Source organism: Amblyomma maculatum, chromosome 8 (assembly GCF_055883805.1).
Source record: "Amblyomma maculatum isolate TAMU_Amacu chromosome 8, ASM5588380v1, whole genome shotgun sequence".
Taxonomy (NCBI): Eukaryota; Metazoa; Arthropoda; class Arachnida; order Ixodida; family Ixodidae; genus Amblyomma; species Amblyomma maculatum.
In genome coordinates this window covers 82696041-82709159 of record NC_139351.1, presented here as the reverse complement: position 1 = coordinate 82709159, position 13119 = coordinate 82696041, and the positions used below count along the sequence as shown (strand labels likewise).

The following is a 13119-nucleotide window of genomic DNA, read 5'->3' as shown; positions in this document are numbered from 1 at the left end:
GCCTTCGACGTCTTTCGGTGCAGGCACGCGGTCTTCCAGGATCGCGATACAGGCATCATCGTGCTGGGACTCCGCGCGGGTATGATGCCCATGTAGGGCCCGGCTTCCGGTAGGTCCTGCTCGGAGATCCATCCCGGCTTTCGGAGCTCGGAGCCCTCAGATGACAGCCGGTTCCGCTTCATACTGAAGTCACCATTGTCGCCCCCGGACACGTAACGCCTACGTGAAAACACGAATATTGGTTGTTTCTAAAGTCGTCAAAAGTGCACGTTGACAGTGCGATTCGAGGCAACATAACTTAAAAGGCCCAAAGCTCCAGAAATAATGATACCTAAAGGAGAAACGCCATTAACTTCAGCAACGTACAACTCGAGGTTCGGGCAGCAACGAGGACGTAAAAAAATGAGTCATTTGCGCAACTTAAGCATGAAATTTAGATCTCAGAAAACCAAGTGGGGTGCACGAGAGAGGATAGCGGGAACACCGTATACCACATACAGTCTGTGCTCTTCAACGACTTGAGCAGGCAGAGCGCCCAATCTATAACGAGTGACGTGTGTCCATTTCCTGCTAGTGTGCAAGTTTTTGTGGCAAGCTTGCAAAACTTCAAAACCTGCTTCGAGTATGTAAAGCGCCCCAGAAACGATATTTTCGCAAAATTCTGAAGCAAGAAAATCATTCAAGTATTATTTGTGAATATTTGAGTCATATTTAAAATGTTTCCGTGGAGTCTATAATTTACAAATGATTGTTTTATAATTATGGGGGCATTCAAGCTCTGCCTTTAAGCCCCCATTCAAACTCTGCATCTAAGGGTATGACGCGATAGAATATTTTACCAGCGCACGTACACAGTTTCGCTTTAACCAAGCCGCATGATTGTGCCTGCGTGTTCTATAGATAACCTGTCTGTAGCCGAGCCGGGTTTTCGGGTTTAACGCTATCGCAATAAAAGTGCTCCTGGTGACCACTCGCAACCTATTAAGCCCTACCGAAAACGCTATGAGATATCGTGGGTTCTCATACTAAACTAATACTACACACATGTATGTATTAACAAATGAGCTTATAGAAATGTCTAAATCAAAGTTGAAGTTCCTATCCGTCGCTTTTTGGGATACAGGCGTTGACGCATTCTTTCTGCTAAGCCAGTAAAACGGAGCAGTTGCTGACAGGCCGCTGTAAGGCTAATCCTTCCTGTCCACAACGAGGACCCCCGCTGTCTTTATCCTATATCGCTATCACAGCCCATGACATGTTGCTGAAATTAGACTTTAAAAACCAATTTCAGCCGTTCGCAGCTTTCGGGGAACATCACCTGAAATATTGGCAAAATCGTTTGAACGGATATCAAGCCCACCTCTCTCTTTGTGTGAACTGAAGTCTTCCCTGCACATGTCCTAAACAGCATAACGAACCTTCAATTTTTCCTGGGAAAGAAATTTCTATTGTAAATTTCACAATTTTGAGCGACCTTAGGCATCTGACATGTTAATGACATGGCAACTGCAATACGCCTAATATCATTGTTCTGTCATGGTAAGAAAGTGAACTTTAAGCTCACATTGCCGCGATTGGATGTTCTGAAAACAGATAGCGTTAAGGTACACCATTAATTTCTGGGTGACATTGAAGGCAGGGGTAATTCACACCCCATCACTGGAGCAGCATAACTAACCTTAGAAGCTCATCAGCAACACAATGCTACTATGTAGGTCAGAAGATAAATGCGGACTGGGCTGTCAGAGATTAAGGGGTAATAATGTGAGCAGCAACAACCGCGTTAGGATTATGCAGCTGATTACTATAAAAGGATCGTATTTGAACGCAATAGAGTTAAAGGCACTGTTCACCAGAAAACCGGGGGTCGCCCTTGTGAGCGAAACACGGGCATTGCGCTGGCATGCGGTAGCTGGCAGGTGACATGATCGCTTACTGGGTGGACGTAGGGTTACTTGGCGTTACGTTGGATAGAAGCTGCCAACTCGGGTCTCTCCTCTCATACGAGATGATGATATCATAATCAGCCTGCCAGGCTGTATTCACGTTATCCCTAGGCCACGCAGGCACACTCATACGGCTTGGTTAGAGCGGGACTTTATGCGTGGGCTGGTAGCCTACGCTATCGCGTCATACCCTCAAAGGCGGAGCTTAACTGTACCCCATACGTTTTTAAATTGCAATCATTCCTGTTGGAATTGACAAAGCATGAAGACAACAGAGAACGGAAAGAAACAACACTGATCTCGTCATCGCAGGGGAATGAAAGAGAAAGCAATATAAATACGAAGGTATTGCGTACGCGCAGAGAGCATCCAAGAAACGAAATGAAACAAACGCTTCCCACAAACCAACTAACCGCGCTTCTCGCAAATACTAGTCGATTAGCTCAACATTTTCTTTGTGCAGAAATGACAGAGGAGAGACAGCCACTCCAATACCTTGAGGCAATACACATTACTAAAAGAAGATTTTAATGCACCTAAGAGAAGTTCACTGTAACAATTCCCCCACGGCGCAAAAATGCTTTTCGCAAATAACGCGTTCCTAGTGGCGACACGATCTCCCAAGCTGTCAGATGCTACTGTTAGTTTATTTTTATTGCAATAAAAGCACCGTCCAAATCCCCACTTGATGTGTGATGAAGTGGCGCTGCCATTTACAAACAGGGCGGAAAGCCAGCCAGAGCGCATGGGTTCTTTACTGTTGAATGCCACGCAGGCATAATGTTGCGAAACATTTCATGTAACCTGCTAAACCTAAGGAACCAAAGCGGCAGCGGCAGCACGTTTCGCTCGACCCACCTGTCTGTCTCTGTGAGGCAGCTTTTCGGTGGAATATGACCATTGGATGATCGTATTCGGCCTGTCGTCTTCGCAGCCTCTGAGACGGAGACAGTTCACGAGGCGTCTCGCCTAGATTCTCCATGACTACTGTTGCCGTTAAACTGTCCAGAGTTGTTGCGATGCGTTGGCACTGGCTAAGAGACAGCGCAGGCTATCTAGACAGAGCGAACACCACTGCTCCAGAGTAGCTGCAGTTGAGTGACGTCATGGTTGTCACGTGGCTAGGCAGAGGCGAGCGCATGATTATCTCGTTTTCGGCGGCTGAGTGACGTCATATCTGTCACATGGTTTCTCCTCAGCTCAAGGTGAAACGCCCACACGCAGCACACGGCAAAGAAGCTCGGGAAGGGAATAGTGCAAGCTTAAAACCGTGGCGTGTGTGGCAGCACCAACTTAAAATGGTTTCTGCATGGGGCATGCACATTATTTCGAGCGTGTTTCGATATATAAGTGCTGAACTGCGCGGATGTGCCCTCTGATGTTGAACCGGAAGTACAGTAGAAAAGATGGTATACTCAGGAAACTAACGAACAATGAAATTCACCCCATAAAATGTACGTACCGTAAGCGAAAAGCATTAGGAAAATATCGCGCGCCATCCGACCAATCACACTGGTCTATTCACGTCATGTCCGAAGGGTCTAAACCGCTGACTTGAAGAGCGCTAATCATCTGGTCGAGCATATTTGAAATGACCTGTGCTGCATCAGAGGCTTCGCGGTGGGCTTCGGCTTCACTGACGACCTCCATCTCAGTGTCTTCGGCATCGGCATTCTTCTGCGCGAAGGTGTTGGTTGAAGTGCAGGGCTTCTGGTCGTCCTCCGCCTCGCCTGTACTTGACTGCAGGCTTGGTCTGGCCAGTGCCTGATTCTGTCGCTCATCGTCGTATGAGCGGCGACGTCCAGGTGTAGACTCGGCAACAGTCACCGCGGTGGCCTTCGTTGTCTTGCGGTGCAAGCGCGCCGTCTTGCAGGGCCGAGATCCAGGTGAGATCTTCTTGATGGGGCTCCGTTTGGGTCGGATGCCCGTGGATGGTCCGGCATCCTGCATGTCGTGCTCGGATATCCATCCTGGCTTCCGGGACTCGGCACCCTTTGGAGACAGCCGCTTCTCCTTTGGCCCAAAATCACCGTTGCCGATCTCAGACGCGGAACGCCTGCAAAGGAACAGGTCGAGGCGTATTCAAAGCCAGTAGGAAGTTCGGGTTGAAGATGCGATCTGAAGAAGCACTTTGCAAACAGCCTAACCTAAAGGAATATTGAACAAATCCAACTACCGCTGAAGTCAAAGAAGGCACCCGTGAATTTTTCTTCTCGTTTAATTGGCAGTTTTAATCAACAGAGGATGACTATCGTAATACTTTTATCTTAAAATAATTTGATCCAGAGTAATGACAGATTCAAAGATTATGAAAAATATTCATGTGGCATATAGGTGCGAGCATATTACACGATTATACTATCGCCTATGTGGAAAAATCACAAAGGTATCGCAAAGGAAAGTTTCTGAATCACTTATTGTGCGGTGACAATTTTAGGTGATTTAGACAACGTGGGTTCCCTTGTAGCCATCGACGTTTCTTTCAGGTGATGGTTCATAGCCCAATGGAATCATCTTCAATTTGCGGTCAGAAAGTGGACACCATAACGCCACCTCCAAAAAACAGGCTCATAATTTTTTGAGGTGCCGAGGATTCAAATGAGTGGGTGCAAAGATCCTTCGTATTCGATTCCCTTGTCACGCTTTTATATAAAAGAGCTGCCCGAAGTAGGCAACTCCTTCCAGCTTGACCATGCCATCTGGTCTCTCGACTTCAAACAAACAGCCCTTTTTATTGCGTAGCACAACTAGCCGCAATCACTGATTTCGCTGACGTCTGCCCGAAGCTACTCACTCGCTCTTGCGTGTGAACCTGAGGAGGAGGAGGAGGAGGAAACATTTATCTACAATGATATGATTTGGGAAGGGAGGTGCGTTTCGTTGTGGAGCTGAGTGGCAGACCCTATTCCGGGACGCCATTGGCCGCCGCCGCTGCCCGAGCTCTCTGGACCAGGACACGCTGGGCCTCCAGGTCCGAGCTGGACAGGACCGCCTCCCAGCCCTCCCTAGTTGGCTGTTTTATTGCTTTTAGTTTTGTATTTGCTGGCAGGCCCACACCATGTGGTATAAGTCAGCATAATACCCGCAGAATGCTTGATCAGTGACATTTTTGGGCCCGCATATTCAAAAAAAACGGACGCCAGGTAACGTTGCTGATGAGCCATATAAGGCTTTCTTCTTAACTCAGCGGCAGCATTGCACGTAATTCATTGATGTATATTGCGCGTGGTGATAGCTACTTGTCTAAGCTGACAAATCAGTGTGCTGTAGTTAAATTTTTTTCTGATACGTTCGGCACATGCTCAGTATACCGTGATGGCTGTCGCCCATGAAAAGAAAAATATTGCGCGACGCCGATGTTGCAACGAATATGGACCATGGGCTCATTGAAGCTATCTGTTTTTGGCAACTTCTTCCATGGCTGTGTGGCTGATGAGCGAAAACGCAACGTTTATAGACCTTATTCACGTGACGCCATGCGCCTCTACTGGCAACCATAGGAAGAAACACGCAACGGCAAAGAGGGAATTTGCTGATGGGCCAGCAGCGGTGAAATCCGAGCTCTAGCTGCGCGGCTGTACAGGGGGGAGGACAGAACATCGCGGTTAGCGGGTGCCCGACGAGCTAGCATTGCGCAGATGTGTGTGGTCGACTTACTCAAACCTCCCAGTGCCCATACGACCAGTGCTGCAAAGTCAAATTGCAGCATGCATGCCCCTTTCGCGCGACTGAGAGTCAACATATTAGAGGCTTTTAGTTTAGCGCTACCGCTTCCGTCTACCACTACCGCGCGAGCGTCAGTTCGCATGCGTAGATCACCTCGAGGGCGACAGATGGCACCACGTTTCTGTCAAATTTTGGGGAACTAGCGGACCCTGCGTGCGGAGTCCACCAGAATTTGACAAATGTGGCGCCATCTGTCACCCTCGAGATGGTCTGCGCGTGCGTAATGACGCTCGCTCGGTAGCGGTAGACGGTAGCGGTAGACGGTAGCGCTAAACAAGTCTATTAACTCTATCGACCGAAGGACGCTGTCGCAAGCCGGCACTTGCAGGCGTAACCACCGCTGCTATGAGACGGCACAAATAGAAATACAGCTTTTTCTCTTTCATTGATAAAATCAGTTTTCCAAAGGAGTGCACGTAATTAAGCAGTTACACGTGTAGTGTTCTACGTTACTGAACACAAATACCATATATCTCTAAAACGTATGCCTCATATCAATAATTAGACGAGAGCTACGGGCGCGCATGAACACAAACATGTTCGCGACATCCTAATTGGCGTAGGTCGCCCTTACCTTTCGCAGTGCTGAAAGCAACTTCTGAGGAGGCGGGGCAAAATGACAGGAATGAGATGCCTTCGAATAGGAGGCCGATCGCACCAGCCGTCGATCAGCTGACGCGGTGTTGAACGCACGCGGGAAGTTTGAACGCTGTGACGGCACGGGAATCACAGACGCTATCCCAGCAAGCGCAAAAGCGTTGATTTCAGTATTACTGAAGTTCATAACATTTTGAAGCACTTTTGAAAGTTAGGGGTCTTTGGTTTGTTATGCGGTTTTCGGCAACAAGTTCGTGCCGGCTGTCGTGAATATCTTCCGAAATGTACGCATTCTATAATGTGGCCCCAAGTGCGCGTCGTCTCTGCTCGCTTCCGAGGTTGCTACGCAGTGGCTGCGGCAGCCTGAACTAGGCGGGGTACGGTTACGCCACAGTAGCAGTAGTTAGGCCCCAGTTTCCAGGAGGCTCTCCTTGTAAGCGGTATTGGGCGGGGGAAAATAAGCCTACACGGGGATGGGTCTCCACCCACCCTCCCGCACTTAATTCACACGCGCATGAGAAAGCCGGAGTACCAGCGGCCAAAAACAGACGAAGCCGTGGAAATCCGGCTTCGGCCACGTGTCTGCAACTCGGGCACCGCAGAAAGCGGGTGAGAAAAAGAATTTTCTCGTCTTTAAGAGTGTATGCAAGCATTGGTTGAACCCCTTCAACAGGAGGAGGCCGATTCAGGGTCTCTCATGCAGCTGTAGATTTGCATGAAAGATCTGCAGCCTCGTGTAAGAACTTCCTGGTACAAAATTCTGGATGCGGCAGAATATAAACGCACCTAGCATGTACATAACGTTTTGCCGAACCACACTTAACGTCACCATCAAGTTATAATGAGACATGTTACAATCATTTTATTATATATCGAGACAAGGGGCATATTATGCTCGCGGTCAGTATACCTTTAAGGGTCAGCAAACGACAATAGTGCATGTATAGCATTTTCTGTTTGCATTCAGTGCTACTCAACTATAATAAAAATAATTCAGTGTACTTCTTTGGATTGCTAATAGACCTGCTTGATATTCAGTGCGCTTTTGCAAATCCATGTGTGCAGTTCGACGGGACCATTTGGGGGTTTTAAAAAGTTGTTCAGCTGTTCAACCTTTTCCATCAGTCATCTGCCTCGTAATAGCCCTTGAAGAAATCTGCAGCCTTAAGAAAGTCTTCTTATAGAAGATTTAGGCACAGATAGGCGCTATATTTGAGACCTTTTCACAAGTTACAGACACCAATGTTTCACCATTCTTCTAAGGAAGCAGCGGTCAAAATAACTCGGAAGTAGTGTTATTCAATTTATGGAGCTAGTATGAGTGAAAATGTACATTTTGTACGAACCTTGGACATGTGTGCAGTTTTTAACTTACAAGCTAACTAAATAGAGGCAAGTAAGTTTGGGGTGTACATTTTTTTCCCTTGAGTAATGCGCAAAGCAACAGTGTACATAGCTCACGATGTATAGCTTGCCTGCGGAAACTAAACAGTGTCATGCTGCGTTTTCGGCTGTGTGGCAGTAAAGAAGGCACTAAAAGGTTTTCAAATAAAACGCTTCATTGGGTAGATATTTACTAGCAAAATAAATGAACTCAGCGGTGCTGATAGCAGCGAACGTGATTGGCAGTAGTCGAACTATACTATGACAGCTGCGCGTTGGCGATGCTCGGATTAAACCAGGTAAGTAAACATGGAGATAGAAAGGGAGAATTAAAACAACCTGGAACAATGTGAAAGCAGCCGCATGTGCCTGCGATGCTTATAGAGATAAACATTAGGGCATCTTGCGCTAGAACGAAAGTGGTAAAGCCACGCCCGGTGGCACTGAGAATGAGCAAAGTGAGCATAGCTTCGTGGCAGTAAGTAATAGTTTCAGTGTTTCTCGCGCATTTGGTTTTCAAGTGTAAACGCCGAAACACGGCTGCGACATCACATACGAATTGCCATCACTCGAGTCATGAAAAACTGCAATAATATAATCGCTGCTTATTCATTAATTTTTCTCTAAATGCAGCTCTTCGAAAGGCTTCCGCAAGAGTAAATGCCAATTGAAATGAGCAAAGCAGCGACCACGCGCCAGTCTTTGTACGCAGCACATGACCTCGTCTGTGGCACGGCCCTTTCTATAGATAGTTGAAATAGAAACTGCAGGTGAAAAAAATATCAAATACATACCACTTTTCCTGCGCATGACATTCATGCCTTGCGATTGATGCACATCATTTCAAACAAAGGACTTGGAACAAAAATTTGATGTCAACTGAAGTCACGACGTCTATAGACATCTTCAGTCTACAGGCGTCTAAACTAGTAGAGCGGTAAGCTGAGCTAGTTGGTTAACGTTAATCTTATCCACAAAGGGAGGTCCATTTGTCTGCCATGTAAAACGAAAGTCACGGTATGCGGTTCCCTGCGTGTGCGCTCTGGTGTACGAAATTCCTTTTTCTTGCAGGCGTTTATATGTCGGACAGACGGGACGAGTATTAATATTCGTTTACAGAAACATTCTAACAATCTGTCATGTGATGAGTGTTCCAACATGACAAAACATTATAGGGCTTGCAAAACAGAGACACAAAAGATATGCCTTCCACTTCTAGAGAAGACAAGGATTTTGTACCGTCATAAGGACCGCCGCACACGAGAACTTCTCGAGAAGTGTACTATCAAAAAGAGAGCACGTGGTTGTATTAGCGATCCTTAGGTTGCACTTGCAGATTGTGAGATGAAGTATTTGGACGAAAGCATGTGACGGCAGCGCTAATAGGCATTTGGATGGCCTCGAGGCATAATTTTTTTTTTTTTGTTCGCTGGATATATGTCATCTTTCAGCCATTAAACTTCATTTGTGAGTCTGCGCACGTCCTGTCCAGCACTTCTTTTGTCCGTGTTTTTTAGCGCATAACCCCTCTTCGTGTATAAGAGGTCTAAACTAGTGTGGTATGCAGACAGAAGTGCGGCGTTGCGGCGTGAGTATGATAATCTCACGAGCTAGCCCGCTTCAACATCGTATTCTTCTACTTAACATCAAGTTTTAAAAGAAACACACAAAATAGGCCACGTGCCGTTCGACGCCGTTTTTATAAAAGCTTCCAGTACCAATCAACGGTGCAGCAACAGTGTACTAGACCCGTCCTGCTTTTGAAGCATCGCTCGCTTTTGCAGCTTTATTCAAAATGGGACGTACAGTTGCGGATATAAGTAAACGAAGCACGATTTTCCGTTCAAATTACAATCACACCTTCGCCACTGAAAATAAGAAAGCAATATTTGTCCAAATGAAAGGGCATTGGCCTCTACTACCGGCTCGCACATACCACGTCCGCCTGTTCCAATTAGGCAACGCGTTAAAAATTTTAGAAGGAAACGGCGTGCTCCGTTTACTTGTCTCCGCACCGGTAAATACGTCAAAAAAAGGTGTGCCCTCTGCAGCATCACAAAAGCGCAAGTTCGCAAAGCTCGCAGAAAGGGTTGCCGCGAGCGTCGAGGACGATGGCGCTATGGCCATGTGCTACTCCCTAGTCTTCGTTAGGCCTATGGTTGCCTCGCACCGAAGCAACGGCGAACGACGCTTTTGACATAGCCATTGCAATATCAGATAATCCAGGCATGGTAATGCCTTATTGTCAACCCTATTGCTTCATAATGCAATGAGTTCAGCGACGCCTGAGTTCATAACCCTATTGCTTCATAATGACTGAGTTCAGTGACGCCGCAGCACAGTGGATGGCGTACAACTGACCGGGGAGCCAAGCCGCAACGGGGCAGCTGTTCATGCGGCTTTCAGTAGAAACTTGCATATATCGAAGCTATCACTTCTACCAGCTGCTTGGTATTGGTCAGCGATCCTCAAGAGAGATGCATTTTGGACGTGGTTTCATCCAGGAATTATTATTTACGCGAACAACGAATTGTAGAAGACTTTTTTGACACTGGAGCTTGGGACCCACCGTTGAGATAGTGTTGGCGTGGACGGTTTACGGGAGGTTGGGCTGGGGAGACTGATGCTGTGGGACGGCACCTTTGGATGACTTATTAACTACTGCGTTCTAGATAGCTACGATATTTTCAAATAAAGTTTCTTACGTACAGTGCCACAGCTGTTTCGATTATCGCGTCAGTCCGTTTAATGCAAACAAAAAATTATGCAAAGGTTTAACCCTGCTAAAATTATGTAACCAAAGCGAGAGCGGCGGCACATTTCATTCGACCTGCCTGTCTCCGTCTCCGTGCGGCAGTCTGTAGACGATCTACGTCCACTGGATGATCGGATTTGGCCTGTGGTCTTCGCGACTGCTGAGACGCAGACAGTACACGCAACGTCTCGCCTGGATCCCCCATGACGACTGCTACACGAAAACAGCTCGAAAAATCTATGCAAATAAGGTTTAACCTAAAATCATTGAAGAAGACGTACGGTAAAATCGTCGAAAAATTCTAGACAGTAAAAGCAATAACATCTCGCTGTTGGCCATCAGACGAGTCGAACGTTTGACGTCAGTTGTCTATAGATTGCACCTTTCTTGGGACATATTTTTTCCCCTACTTCGCAAATGGGACCTTTTTTCTTTGAACTTTTTTTTTTGCGCCATTTCTTCTGGTGTCATTCGTTGCGGGGGTCATTTTTGTCAATTTTTACGTGGTCATTTTTTTCCGGGGACATTTTACTCCAGGGCCACTTTTATCGAAACCCGATCTATGCCATACGGGGAGTGGAAATTTTGATCACCTCAAGTTCTTTGGCCTGCAGTGCACTGACATCGCATAGTATAACAGTCTTTCTCTTCTCCTCAATTGAAAAGCAGCCACCGCGGCTGAGATGGAACACACATTTCGGTCCCAGCAGTACAGCGGCGCAACACCTGAACAACAAGGTAGGACCCTCGCCACTTTAAGCGCACGGACACGAGCTTCGGTGAGCAAACATACTCATATCTCGACCTACACTATGACTGGTACTATTACGGTATAGCCACTACTTTATACTGTTGTACACATTTTATACCAAGCATCCCTTCTTCCCATGCAGCACGGTTCAAGTGTGCACTGGGAACTGCGACAGACACAGCGGCTTTCCTTTCTATGAACCAATTTTCTAAATGTCATTACCGTCCTACTCGTAGGAGGCAGATTCTCAGGTGTTTTTCCTTACTTTGGTTTCGTAGCTCTTCTCAAGCTGTAGCAAACTAGGGGTGGTCCAATAAACCAACTCAGCGCGGCCTTGTGAATGTTATGAATAAATAGACACTTACTTAGACATAGAACCAGGCGAAGATTCCGTCAAAGGCTCATCCGGTGGTCTTGATGAAGGCACACAGTAATCAAGGCATTAGCTTCGGAAGCCACTTAGAATCCCATGATTATTTCAAGACGCTATACAAGTACCACTGCGCCCTTGGGACTAGGTCTTGTTTCTCTTCGGTCTATCGCCACTCGTTCAACCAAAGCGTCATTTCCCGAATCGCGCGTCCAACAACCTAATTCACGTACACACTATCTTGACATGCAGACAGCCGGCGATAACAGTCACGATGCCATTTGGCAGTGGGTTTGTCGAAATGAATCGATTTCTTGTGTCAGTCACTATCTTTTTGAAGTAGTGCATAGTTAAGTACTGTTCGGTTGTCACAGCTTTCACACCTTACCACCATTCCGTTTCTTTCTTGATTGCTTTCAATTATCATGCAAAACAGTCGCTCTACCCGTATGCGCAATAGCGATAGCGTCTAATCGCGGCTTTTCCGCAGTGATGCGAAGAGATTAAAAACAAACAAGAACGACATCTGAGAGCTAGAAGTGCTATCGGTGCATGTCTTAAAGCCAAAAATTATATCCAACAATGCGCACTTCTTTGCATTCTATTAGTAGCAAAAGCTTTATCAGAACAGAGGAGTTTGGGACAAGAATGCCAATGGGCCCCCGTATGGCCCCTTCATATTTCTGCGGTTGACGACAGCGGCAGCCCAGTTTGTGGCGATCTTCTGCCTCAGAGTGTAGCAGATTCTGGTTTGTGGGGTTTAACGTCCCAAAGCGACTGAGGCTATGAGAGACGTCGTATTGGAGGGCTCCGGAGATTTCTACCACCTGGGGCTCTTTATTGTGCACTGACATTGCACAGCACACGGGCGCCTTGCTTTTCGTCTTCATCGAAAAATGGCCGCCGCGGCCAGGATTCGATCCTGCATTCTTGGGCACCGTAGCCGGGCGCCTTAACCACTGCACCACCACGCCGGGGTTCACAGTGTAGCAGGGTCTTTCCGTCCCACGAGGTGATGAGGTGCCCCAGAACCAGGAAGGTGTGTGCGTGAGAGGGGGTGGGTGGGGGGGATCCGCCAAGCAATGGAACAGGATCTAGGTGATGGTGGCGGTGTGGTGGTTGCAAAGGGTGCAGGAGAAAACTGGTGAAGGTCTGGTGGTATGCGAGACGCAGTTAATGGGACGGGAGGGTGCGCGTCTAGAGGCGTCGCCGGGAACGTCTGGTGGTATAGTTAGTTATCTAGAGGTGGGTGGAGTTGCAGTAGACCAGTCGCTCGGCCCGGTAGGCCTGCGTTAGCTCCCTGGAAGAGTGGATGCGATGTCACGGGAATCCAGAATTGGAGGCCACAGGCTCCCGGTTTAAAGAACCTAGGTCTAACGTAATGGCGACCTCGTTACCGTGATTCCCGGAGTGCGCAGGCACTCATATCAGCTCCACATGGCGGGACGGGTTGGCGACGGGCGAGCTCATCCTACGTTCAGCATATACAGGCGTCAGCACCTGCGCATTCATAGTCAGTTCGTACTTTACAGTTGCTACTTCGACGCGCTGGGAACGATAAACAACTCTTTAGATTTCAGCGTCTGGTCAA

General features: G+C 47.4%; 1 protein-coding gene across 1 annotated transcript; it reads right to left on the bottom strand.

Moving 5' to 3' along the window:
• Nucleotides 1–3170: 3170 nt before the first annotated feature.
• LOC146181646 (uncharacterized) lies at nt 3171–11724 on the bottom strand. Its single transcript, XM_084575526.1, has 2 exons — nt 11524–11724; nt 3171–4002 (listed from the first exon to the last, which is right to left on the bottom strand). The coding sequence occupies exons 1-2, from the start codon at nt 11529–11531 to the stop codon at nt 3468–3470; spliced, it is 543 nt and encodes a 180-aa protein (XP_084431652.1). The 5' UTR covers nt 11532–11724; the 3' UTR covers nt 3171–3467.
• Between the last annotated feature and the right edge of the window lie 1395 nt (nt 11725–13119).